At 52.0% G+C, this 11,933-nt stretch overlaps 6 protein-coding genes across 6 annotated transcripts; 3 read left to right on the top strand and 3 right to left on the bottom strand.

Annotated features, from left to right (window-relative positions):
• Window positions 1–132: 132 nt before the first annotated feature.
• CPAR01_02375 (HET domain-containing protein) lies at window positions 133–1,161 on the bottom strand (the record flags this gene model as incomplete). The annotated part of the gene is made up of 1 exon (XM_060486663.1): window positions 133–1,161. One exon carries the CDS (start codon window positions 1,159–1,161, stop codon window positions 133–135), a length of 1,029 nt encoding a protein of 342 aa, XP_060353991.1.
• A 264-nt stretch (window positions 1,162–1,425) lies between these two features.
• CPAR01_02374 (HET domain-containing protein) lies at window positions 1,426–1,797 on the bottom strand (the record flags this gene model as incomplete). The annotated part of the gene is made up of 1 exon (XM_060486662.1): window positions 1,426–1,797. The coding sequence occupies one exon, from the start codon at window positions 1,795–1,797 to the stop codon at window positions 1,426–1,428; it is 372 nt and encodes a 123-aa protein (XP_060353990.1).
• A 964-nt stretch (window positions 1,798–2,761) lies between these two features.
• Window positions 2,762–4,821, bottom strand: CPAR01_02373 (HET domain-containing protein; the record flags this gene model as incomplete). Its single annotated transcript, XM_060486661.1, has 2 exons — window positions 2,762–2,895; window positions 2,943–4,821. 2 exons carry the CDS (start codon window positions 4,819–4,821, stop codon window positions 2,762–2,764), a joined length of 2,013 nt encoding a protein of 670 aa, XP_060353989.1.
• Window positions 4,822–5,947: 1,126 nt separating this feature from the next.
• Window positions 5,948–6,085, top strand: CPAR01_02372 (uncharacterized protein; the record flags this gene model as incomplete). The annotated part of the gene is made up of 1 exon (XM_060486660.1): window positions 5,948–6,085. One exon carries the CDS (start codon window positions 5,948–5,950, stop codon window positions 6,083–6,085), a length of 138 nt encoding a protein of 45 aa, XP_060353988.1.
• Window positions 6,086–6,743: 658 nt separating this feature from the next.
• CPAR01_02371 (uncharacterized protein) lies at window positions 6,744–8,993 on the top strand (the record flags this gene model as incomplete). Its single annotated transcript, XM_060486659.1, has 2 exons — window positions 6,744–6,835; window positions 6,902–8,993. 2 exons carry the CDS (start codon window positions 6,744–6,746, stop codon window positions 8,991–8,993), a joined length of 2,184 nt encoding a protein of 727 aa, XP_060353987.1.
• A 762-nt stretch (window positions 8,994–9,755) lies between these two features.
• Window positions 9,756–9,905, top strand: CPAR01_02370 (uncharacterized protein; the record flags this gene model as incomplete). Its single annotated transcript, XM_060486658.1, has 1 exon — window positions 9,756–9,905. One exon carries the CDS (start codon window positions 9,756–9,758, stop codon window positions 9,903–9,905), a length of 150 nt encoding a protein of 49 aa, XP_060353986.1.
• Between the last annotated feature and the right edge of the window lie 2,028 nt (window positions 9,906–11,933).

Here is an 11,933-nt window from a genome sequence, read left to right as displayed (position 1 = left end):
TATGTATGGTATTGTATTGCACGTAACCAAAATCTTTAGGAAGCAGTATGCCCTTGCTCGATACGCAGGTAAGACACATTCTCATAAAGCTAACTTGTCAGAATAATAAGTTAGAGGCACGTCCCCGTAGATCTAGGCATTCGTAGCAGGGTAAGCTACGTACGCGCCAGAGCCGAATTGACGACAGAATTGTTCAGTGTCAAAACGCAATTCGATCTTATCACTCGCTAGCATAACTTCAAACCAGTCCCTGACTGCCTCGAAAGGAAAACGCAATCTAGTCTCCTCCACTAGCTTTTGATCGACCTTGAATGCGTTGCATTGGCCGTTCGCAATCTCCACGGTTCGTTTTGGTCCTAACCAACACAAAATCGCGATGAAAGCTTCCTGCGTGATTGGGATACCCCAATGCGTCAGTTCTTCGAAGAATACTTGCCGCACCGGTGCTCTCGCTGCCAGCGAACGCAACGCCCGAACATTCTTTCTTTCACGTATCGCTCTGACCAACTTTTTGGTGATCCACAGGCCATTCTCAGGCATTTTCATAAGGAAAACTGCGGTGGGAAGGTCGCACGAAGTAAGAATAGCAACAAGACTATCCATGCTGAAAGCGAGTTTTGGAGCTCTTGAAGCAAGGAGTTTTCGAAAAGCCGAATTTAACCCCGAAATCTCACATCTGCGTTTGAGGTGCAACACAGCGCTAGGAGTCACCTCGGGTTTCGATAACCCAAGTCTATGGCAAATCAATTTAGCGTCTCCGACATGCCCGGCAACCACGAGATCGACCAATCTGTCAGCTGCCAAGGCTGATAATGCATTGAGGAATACGAGCATGTCAGAGCACGGCGATAGCCATGATTCAGTATCGCCTACAAGAATGTAGGCTCCCAAATCACGTATGAGTTGCTCCTCACTCTTCAAGTAGTCTGCTGAAAGCAGCGTTGCCGCAGTACCGTGTTGTGTGTCGGATGCTATGCCAAGCAAGGCGTAAACCATATCGCGTGGGTCCGTTGCTTGCATCGAGCGGAACTGTAGGAGGAGTGTATAAAGAGTCTTTTTCCTCGCCGATGACTTGTTGGATGAACTCGGCATTAAATCCAGTAAGGCCCTTTTTTGGTCATTGAGCTCAATCCCGGCGGCTGATATGGCCAGAACGAACATGTTAGCTGGGATAAACTGATGACCACAGCATATCAGCACCATTCGGGCGTAAGAGACTTCTTGCAGCACCCAGACTCTCGTAAACCATGGCTGTTCCAAGAGATGCTCTAAAGCCTTTCGGAGCCTATCGAGATGACTCGCAATGAAGCTTGGGTTCAATGGCAAAACCGGGCATGAGGCGTTGCCTTCCGTATCCCTTGATTCTCGCCGTGACTTATTCAAGGCGTCCATCAAAAGTATTGTATCTTGCGTCGAGTGCCCCAATCAGACGAGAACTTGCTCCGCTTGTCTGTAAATGCCGGCCATGTGTCCGACCTGATGCCCTCGCTCGGCAAGATTACTCTGGTCAATGCATAGTGCGTCCACCCAGAGTATCCTCGCTTCCTCGGTCCGCAGATGGGTCAATGCCGAAAAAAGGTTTCTCGTGATGGGCAGTCTCTTCCCGCTAGCGGAAATAGATTCGACAAGGTCAGTACAGCCCCATGCATAGGATAGGGCTTCGTAGGGTATGATTTCGTCAGGTTCGAGGCTTGCTTGGAATATATCGCATCTGATCTCGCCCCCTCCTGGATAGAGAATGAGGAGTCGAAATGACCTCAACCCAAGGTCGAGGGGTTCGTATTGGAATGGTTCCATCTCCACTCTCAAGACATTTTTTATTGCGAGCTTCGAATATTGCTTGAAGGGCCTAAAACAAGGCAAAAAGGTGATGGTGCTGATGTCAAACTTGAACCGACCTTCCCTAGATCTGGAGGAGAGCATGCTTGTTATTTTTCAGGTTCTTCTTACTGGGGCAAGCTGGCTAGCCAAGAGAGGGGGTTTGTCTTACAGCATGCCACGTATTGGCTGAGTTGCCTTTCGAAATGGTTCGCCAATGAATCTGCCTTTTGGGCCTCGGAATCGCCTGAATTGTGGCCACGCTTCATGCAGGTGAATCTTACCAATTGCATGGAGACCTGCGTGTGGCGGACTCTCGCGCTGTCTCCAACTCCAAATCGCGATTTGCTGAAGACAAGCGCAACAAGAGCGGGCAACTGAGCAGGTGTGAAAAGCCCATGCCAAGGGTTGACAAGACGCAACGCCACCGTAATTCAAGCCTCGCGCCCTCAATCGAAGAGTCCATCAGCTTGAGTCCTAGATTACGCCTTTTGGCTCCCTTTTGCGGTCTTGCTTGTGTGTATCAATCGACTCTGTCTGTTGCTGTCCAAGAACTGCCTGGCCAAACCTTACAGTCTAGGTAAGTCGGGAATCGTGTCATGGTCACTAGAGCTAGTTGCTATGCGAACTTACCAGAAGCTCAATTGTTTGTGACTGGGTTCCGGCCCCCCCACTGATCTCTCCCGTGCTGGGACTATCTGCTCATGTTTTGAAAGCGGTCCTATAAGAACCTGGGAAGGATATGCATACAGCAAAAGAATCCGCGGAACTGAATTTGACAAAATTAACTATGTTAGCTTCACGTTCTCTTTGGATTAAAAAGGGTGTTGTACAAGGAAAGAAAATTTCAATAGAAATTTCCTCAATTGGAAGTTGGGTCGTTCCAACTCCAACTAGGCACTGTCAGTCCGTGGGTCGGTGTTTCGCGTGCCAAGTTACGCGTTCAAGCTGATACTTGACATGAATGACGGATCATGTCTGCGCCGCGATCTTTGACCGGATGTCCTCGTGGGTACTCTAGACGACCAACAGCCTTCTTGTCTTGTGCCTGAATAATCGAAATCTTTTTACATCGATCTTTGAGACCCATTCGTTCCGGTCAATAGTCGCACTTTCACACGAACCGTTGCTAGATTCCGTCTCGACCCTAATTATCCGAGTCATCGTTGGCTCTGACTCGGTGCTACGGATCATGTTGTTCTTCATGTCTTCAATCTCCTTCCTGATTTGCGATGAGTCTGAATCCGGCATGATGTCTAACGACCAGACAATGCGCTCGGGAGACCCTCCACAAGCAAAGGCCCTAACTTTCTTAAAATGGCTTTCAAGTAGTAACGCCATTTTCCCCGTGTCATGGCATCGAATCAATCGCAGCAACGCATCTAAGTCGAATTTTGTCTGAACGGTGTGATCACCCGCAATTTCGATTATTCTAGTGAAGGTATCGCTCCTGCTGGGGCCTCGGTTGAAAACACGCTCGTAAGCGGCTAATTGAAGAGTGAAGTCGGTGATTCTGTAGATTTGTTTCTGATGTTCAAGAAACAATTTGATTATTGCTACTGAGTGGCAGTTATCTAGCAACGATTCAAAACCTGTTTGTGTGACTTCGATGGAATGGCGTTTTCGTTCGACGAATAGCTTTGTGACGTTACTTCTGGTTTGTTCTCGTTTGAAAAAAGCCTCGACAAAATGACGATCGACTTGAATGTCACCTTGATGAAGGTTTATAACCTTCTCTGCCGTTGCGTAGTCGCAGACCCCAAGCGCGGTCGCCATCCCTTGTGTATCGAATCTCAAATTCTGGTGCTCGAGACCAATCAGGTCGGAGAGGAGTTTGACACCATGACCGCCCTTTCCTGTCATCAAACGGACGACCGTTTCTCCATCCACGGTGAATCTTTGGCCTCTATCAAGAAGCGTACGGACGTGCTCTGTCAGACCATCGACCACGAAGCTCCTGAGGATTCCTCCTGTCTCTTGGGGTAAGGCTTCGAGGAACAATACCATCGTGTACTCGAAAATGTGCCTCCCATATTGCAAATCAAGAAACAGATATTTTCTGAGCTCTTCAACGAGCTGCTTCTCGGTTTTAAAGTAGTCTGGCGTGAGAATCCCGTCCGAGTCACCTTCCGGGACGTCGGAGGCTATGGCCACAAGGGCGTAAACCATATCCCTGGGGTCGCTTGCCTTGCTCTTTCGAAACTTTTGCAACAAGGTTGGCAATACATCCATTCTTGGGGATCTCTGGGTCGATGAGGTTGGAAATAGATCTAGCACGGCCTGGCACCCAGCCTCCGGAGTCACGCCGACAAGCTTCGAGGCAATGTTCAGCATATGAGCTTGGACGAACTGGTTACCGCATTGCACGATGGCTACGCGCGCATTTGAGACTTCCTGTAAGATCCATATCCTTGTGAACCAAGTTTGGCTCAAAAGAGAAAGGAGTGCATTTCGTTGGAGATCGACTAGAACAGCTTGATCTTGTTCGGAGCCTTGGCGAATGGTCGACCACTTCTGTTTCGCCCATGCGAGGTCGTCTTCGTGACGCTTGTGGCGAACGAAAGACCGCTGAAGCTCTTTCAGATGACCCATGAGCAGCTTTGTCTCGAAAGTGGACGGACCAAGCCAAATAATGACCTGTTCTGCGCCTCTGTAGATACCTGCCATTTGTCCAACCTGATGACCTCGCTCAGCAATATTGGCCTGGTCAATGCAGACAGCGTCGATCCACATCACTCTGCCAATCGAGTCATCTCGGACATGGCTCAAAGCAGTGAACAGATTGTTCGTGATGCGGAGAGTTTTGCCGTTGGCAATGATGGAGGCCGAGAGACCAATGCTACCCCACGCATATGACAAAGCTTCGTAGGGTATAATACCGTCGGAATCCAGGCTTGCTTCAAAGATATCACAGGATATCTCGCCGGTGGATCCCGGATGAAGCATGAGTAGCCGGAAGGATTTCCCTGTAAGGTCTAGGGGTTCGTATTGGAATAGGTCCATGATGAGTCAAGCGATTGATGTTTGCGTATTTTCATCGATCTCTAGTGACAGAGCGAAAAGGTCCTCTTTAGTTGTAAGACGTCTAGTTGACAAGAAACTACGCCGAGATGGTTTTATGGTGAGTTTAAGGGCCTCTCCATCTACCTGTGCTGCTTAACGTAATCAGGCTGAGAGAGGGGGTTTGTTGCCTGAAACATAGCTAAGCTGACCATGGTGACCTGCTTGATGAGCTGCTCAACCAGTAAATATGCCTCGTTACACCGCAGGCATGAAGTTTTGACCAATGGCATGCTGATCTGATCGCGGGTAGTCCGTGGATGGTAAGCCGCTTCGCCTGGTGGGCAGATTTGTACATTGCGTCAATGCAGTATGGGGTTGGTGAATTAAGAAAAAGTTGAGTGCAGCTTTCTCGAAAGTGCGTGTTCCCGCAGTGTGATAGCATTGAGACGACATCCTGAGCGAAGGTGCTACCGGAAAGCAGCGGAGATCTGCGTTGGTAGGGTATCGGAATGAATACCTGGGATATTGCTGTATGGACAGCAAGAAGCAGAGAAGACGTTCTTCCTAGCCGGTAAATCTTCCACGCACATTCGGAGTGTCGAGATTGATTTTGATATTGATATCGGGCGCCGGCGTTATCCACGATGCCGGATTGTGTCGGGAATCTGGGTGCGCGTGACTCGTCATGTGAACGACGCATGCGTTCCTGAAGAAAGTCTCCCGAATCCGGGGATAGGCGGGTCAGGCGGGTGTACCTTGATGCTTAGGTAACCCTTCTGGTTTACTGTGACACTACAGGTACAACCTGACTGAGGGCCCTGCAGGATAACAATCTTCAGTGGAGTTGGAAAGCGGTTCAGTAGCTGCCAGCAGTAACACCAGCAAGGGAACAGCGCTAGAAGAGCCAACCGGCGTTGCGTGATTGGACATCCTCGGTGTCGGATCCGGGGTGGATCTCGAAGGGGACTAGCGGCGGAGGCCGCAGTTGCCCGCGTGCCCCTCCCAGGTTCTCCGTACTTGCTGCGTACAGGCTAGAGCTCTAGGTAGGTACTCCGTCCTACCCCGTGCGGGTTGACTCGAGCACCCAGGCCAAACCCACACTGCAGGTGGGTTTGGGCCTCTTCACATGTCAGCTGCCCTTCCCCCCCAAACCCAAACAAACGTCACCATCTCACCTCAGAAGCCAGCAATTGAACCGAGCCCACGCGGAGAGACACACACACAGAGTACTGCGTACACACTCACTCGACCGCTTTCACATTGAAACATGTGCCGCCGGTACCCTGGTCAAGGACCCTCTTTCACGAGCAACGTCGGCCGTTGTTGTCGCTGCTGCTGCCGCTGCTACCGCTCCTCTTCCCATCGTGGTCTTCTTTGACAGCTCTCGTTCGACTCTCAACTACTCCTCTCCGCCATATCCTTCGCGAAACATATCGTCATTCATTCCAGGCACTCGGCTGCTCATCATCTTCGGCTTCTAGCTCCTTGTATCACCACATAAAACCATTCCCCAAACGTGTACGATCCCAAACAACCGGAACCTCTCCGGTCTTCTATTTCGAACCGAGTCCAACTTCGGGTGGCGGTCCGTGGTGTCGAGCCGTCCGTCGCTGCACCTTTTCGCCCGCCGTGCTCGCCAAGCGCTTCTCTGAGCTGCCTGGGACGCATTGCCATGGCCTTTTAGCCCTGGAGCCATCGCATTACTCGCGCTGCGCCGTCCCGTCGACGACTTCCAACGCCATCCATTGTTACCCCCAGCCACAAACTCGTGGTCTTGCGCTACTCGCTTGGTCAGCCACGCCTCCGGCTGTCCTCAGTGCCTAGATTCCCATGACCTTGCGCCGGAATCTGCAACCCACTGCTTGTTCTTTCTCCTCCTTCGTCCACTGCTCTGTTGTTCATCATAGCATACACCAGTCGCCATGATAGACCACGTCCTGGGACGGCCGTCGGTCAAGTCGCGCCGCCTTCAGGTCCTGGCGGTGCTGGCTTTCTGGTCGGCATACATCTTTAGGTAACACACTACGTCTTGAATCTCGTGCGATGCTGTCGTGATAGGAGCTGATGAGATCTTTTGCAGAGGACACCCCCACGGCCCTCCCGTCATCCGTTTCTTTTCCAAGCTCACGACGAAGCGCCTGACGACATGGCAGACCGTCGTGGTCACCATGATCTACCTCTACGCTGCCCGGCACTTTAGCACTCTGGTCGGCCTCGCGAGCCCCGAACCCATGTCCAACATGTACGATGCCACCTACTTCCGCGCAACATGGATTCTGACTGCTCTGGATGCCGGCTTTTGGACCGCTATGAAGATTCGCGCAAAGTGGCTTCGCGACCTGGCCAGCATCGTCTTCTCCGTATTCTACATGTTTGCCGCCGAGAAGGCTGACGAAAAGGTGCGCAAGGTGCGCGGCATGTTGACCGTCGAGCATCTGCGTGTGTCTTGGGACAAAGGAACGACGCCGTACCTGAAATTCTTCCAGGGCCTCATGCGGCCTCGCTTCTCCCGCTGGCCGCCGCGCGCAATCCGCATTCCCCGACCCTCTGGCAGCGATTATAAGGAGCCTGTGTCGGCTTGGCTCTACTTTGATGGCCCATTGACGGATCTCGTGCAACACAGCAGAATCATCCTGGATATCCCTGGTGGTGGATTTGTCGCCATGGACCCTCGATGCAACGATGATAAGCTATTTGCATGGGCGTCCAAGACTGGCATGCCAGTTCTTAGCTTGGATTACAAGAAGGCTCCCGAGTTCCCGTACCCCTTCGCTCTGAACGAGTGCTTCGACGTCTACACGACACTTATTCGAAGCAAGGGACGATGCATCGGCATGTCTGGAAGAGAGACACCCCGAATTGTGCTTACAGGTGACAGCGCCGGTGGTAACTTGGCCACGGCAACGACTCTCATGATTGTCGAGAGAACGTCAGTGCCGATGCGTCGCTACTCGAGCACAGGAGATCTGCCATTACCTGACGGATTGGTCTTGTTCTATCCAGCACTTGATATGAACATTGGTAACTGGATGTCAGACGAGCAAATGTCACTTATGAAGGATAGAAGGCTGAGAAGCACGAACCAATCGATCATCAGGCGAAAGAGCATGCAGTACAACGACCTCGTCGGCACACCTCACCACAGTGATGATGAGGAGGACTCCAACAAGCAGTCGACAGAGCTGACGGCCAAGGAGGTCCAGATCGCCTCACAACAAGCCCTCGCTAGTCCCCATCCCGAGTTCTCGCATGGCGGTCCACAAAGTATGTCCAACGCAGGATCCTCAGCTCCGGATATCAAGCGTCAGCAGAGCGCATCCCATCACTCGGAACCTCTTCGAACCCGCCTCGCCATGTCGTCCATGATTTCGTACTTCAACGATCGCGTGCTCACGCCCGAGATGATGCGCGCCATGATCATTCTCTATATCGGTCCTCACAATCGACCTGACTTCAGCAAGGACTACCTCCTCTCTCCTGTTCTTACCCCCGACTCCCTCCTTGCGCGCTTCCCTAAGGTCTACTTCCTGACCGGCGAGCGAGACCCTCTGGTCGACGACACCGTCATCTTCTCAGCACGTCTGCGCAAGGTGAAGGAGTCCGTATTCGACCAAGCCCAATCCGAGCGCTCCGACCTTGGCGATGGACTCGAGCCCATCTTCAATCCCAAGGACGTTGCCGAGGTGATGCTGATCCCCGGCATCTCCCACGGCTTCCTTCAGTTCCCGACCGTGTACCCCCCAGCATGGAAGCACTTTGAGAGGTCAGCGGAATGGATCACAGAGATCTTTGCCTCAGCCGACGCTGTACGTGAAAAGGAGAGCCGCGGCCGCAGACGTGTCGGCGGTGGACCCATCACAAACGGCAACAGCGAGGGACGGCACCATAACCGCGTCGAGTCGAGCGGGGATGAGGACAGGCCGCTGGAGATTAGCATGACGAGAGCGAACCGCAAGAATACCCTGACCAAGGAGCCGCAGGTCTTGGACGAGAGCGAGTCCATTGTACCCGATGCGAATGGCAAGAAGAAGAACGGCCGCGCGAGGGGCGCAAGTAAGAGTGCGGGCGCGAGCGCGAGCCTCGTGAAGCTGAAAAGTACAGATGACTTATTGGGAAGGAGAATGCAAGGTCTTGCTGGGGGCTTGACTGGCGTCGGGAGGGGACAGGAATGAAGCGGGTGAATGACCTGAAAGTGTCCTTGTACGATGGAGGCGCACAGTATTTATCGCGATTTCGAGTCACGAATGTAGCCTCGTTAGGAATGTGTTCTTTCATTGGGTGGCTATAGATGTTTTGTAGATTGGATTCGCCAACGAAGCTGTACACATACGTCGGGTAGCACCAAGTTTTATAGACACCAGTATGATCATGGCCGTGCCTCTTCTATGTTACTATGTAAGTCTGCCTCCAATAAGGGGTTGACGGTCGTTGACATAGGGTCGAGAGATCTTCTACTGACAACGATCATGGTAAAGTTCGCTGTCGAGAGGATTATGTGAAGCCTTCAGAGAGTGAGGTAAGGCACAATGACACAGCCATGCTCAGCCTCAGTCATATGCTCACCACCAACCACGTACCCGGACGGCAAGCAGGCGCCTTAGTCATACCTTCCCGTTCTTCACCGAATACCTTTCCGACCACCTGAATAGATATGAATACACACCAGATAGGAAGCCTATATACACCTCCTCAACCCCATTCCCGTCACTAGCACAGCAGGCGCCCTCTAGGTCGGGGGTCAGGTCAAAGCTGTGGCGTGGGTGGTGGAGTGGTTAATGGTCAGCAATCAATTTCTACACGCCAACCGGCCTTACTCGACAACAGGCTTAGCGCATACGAGAGTACCCGAGTTCGAATCCCAGCTTGTGCGCCAGAGATGTGGCCCCCATTCGCCACCGGGGGGGGGGGGGTGAACTCTTTTGCTATCCTGGTTGATGTTGGTGGTGATGTCTTTTTGGTGGTGGTTGAGCCCCCTTCAATGCTTTAGGTTGTGTTGTTGCGGCTGCTGCTACTCACTCTATAAATTGGATCAATCCAGAAGAATACTGATATATCTGCAGGCTATCACTTTCGAAGAACCCTGAGGCGGTGCTTTGAGAGTTCATGGCCAAACCTGCCTAACACAGATTTGGTAGTGCTAAGGGCGTATCACTCTGATTCTTTACCATCCGAAGTTTAGAGATGGGATCTCACTGGCTTGTACATAATCGGAGGATGTCCCTGTTCTGTTGAACCATAGTCCCATCTTCGTCTCAAGAGGTATGGAAAGGTTGTTGACAGCTCCTGGGGTTGACTACCGTTGTGAGCACTGAGCGCTTCCGCTATCAGTCGGGGATCATTCTCGTGCGATCTCAAGGGAAGCAGTCCAAGTAGTTGCCATCACGCCTTTCTTACATATCCGCATCGGGGACTTGGCGCTTGACTGCGTATTTGCCATTTTTAAGGCTCTCAAGATCGGCTACAGGTATTGGAATTGTTTTGACAGAGCCCCGGTCGCGGGAATTAGGGGCGTCGAGCTTGCCTTACGACGTAGATGAATCGTCTGCTGGCCTCTCTGCTCGGGAAGGTAGGTATGATTCATGGTCTTGGGATACATCATCCCGTCGCCAAATTCGCGTGAGAGAGCAGCTCAGTACAGGCAGGCACGCAAGACCGGACCGCTTGGCTTATACCTTCCACCTTGCACCTTCCACTTTCCACCTTCTACATGAAATCACACAGGAAGGCCCATATAGGCCTCGTCAAATCCATTCCCGTCACCAGCCAGCAGGCGCCCCCTCGGGGGTCAGGTCAAAACTGGCTGGGTGGTGGAGTGGTTCAAGTCCACGAGCCTACTCGGCGAAGGCTTTGAGAGGTCCCGTGTTCGAGTCCCAGCATGTGCGCCAGAGATGTAGTCCCCATTCGCCACCGGGGGGGCGAACTCTTTTGCTAATCTAGCTATTCAGTTTTGGGTGTGGGGGGGAGGAAACTCTTCTCTTTCGAATGCTTGGTTATTATTGGTTTTCGTTCCTGCCGTTGCTCTCGCTTTTGAGAAATGAAATCGGATGTTATTGAATAGGCTCGGGATGAGCACTTCTTGCCTTCGTACCACGGGGTTTCTGGAACTCTAGGATCTATTCTGAGGGTGCTTGGATAGGGTATACTGATCAATTGATGGGTATGTGACTCATGCTACCTCATCTGTAATCTAGAGGGCTTCCATCAGAATCTTGCTGGCCTGTACTCAATCAGCAGATAGATGTCTGCTTCGTACACCGCTCTAACCCACCTAAGTTCGTCTAGCTCGGATCTCTCGAAGCAAACTGGGATGCCTGGCGCGATTGCTGGATAACTTCGGAGAAGGAGGCAAGCGCAGATGAATGATCTCGTTGCCTACAAGTTTATGGGTACCGCCACGCAACGGAGCTTGGAAGGCATTGTGCTAATCTAGAAACTCGCGTAAAAGATGATTGGCAGTCGTGGCACTCTGCATACAACGGGAGAGGTCAGCACCACCTCTTAGTGGTATGACGGAACCTCGGATCTGTTATATTTCTGCCATTGCGAGATCTGACCACCTTGATCTACATCATGGCCGGGCTTAGCGGGGACCACGCCCCCTATCATCAAGTCAATCTGCGACTAGCGGTGGCCAACTTGAGAAGCACATGTGAAGAGGTGGATGCAGGTGTCTTGATCGGTTGATTCAACTCGGTAGAGATCAGTTTGAAGGGTTGTCATGTGCCCGCGATCTGCTCTTCCGTTTCGGGCCAGCCAAAGACTTGAGACGAGGAGGCTGCCATAGACTGCACAGCATTCTAGTCGAATCCTCTCAAGGCTTGTATTGCCATTCCAGTCGTACAGATAGAACAAGATGAAATCGTTCTCCAACGTCGCGTAGACGGTGCACGATCAGCTTAGCCACACAACAAGCCCGCCACGGCGAAGACCACCTCCAGCCATAGCACGGCCTGAACCGGGCCTGCTTTCCAGAGACATCCTACGAATCTGAAGCGCGTCGCACTGTATTCTTCATGCAGTATGACTCTCTCTAGCCGGGGTCTCTGAGTTCTATAGTTTGCTGAGGTATCACTGACAAACGCGGGCTATCGTCAGTGACAGCGGACTTGAAC

Source organism: Colletotrichum paranaense (assembly GCF_030867605.1).
Source record: "Colletotrichum paranaense strain IMI 384185 chromosome Unknown Scaffold_2.1, whole genome shotgun sequence".
NCBI classification, from domain to species: domain Eukaryota; kingdom Fungi; phylum Ascomycota; class Sordariomycetes; order Glomerellales; family Glomerellaceae; genus Colletotrichum; species Colletotrichum paranaense.
This window is presented reverse-complemented; position numbering and strand designations above follow the sequence as displayed.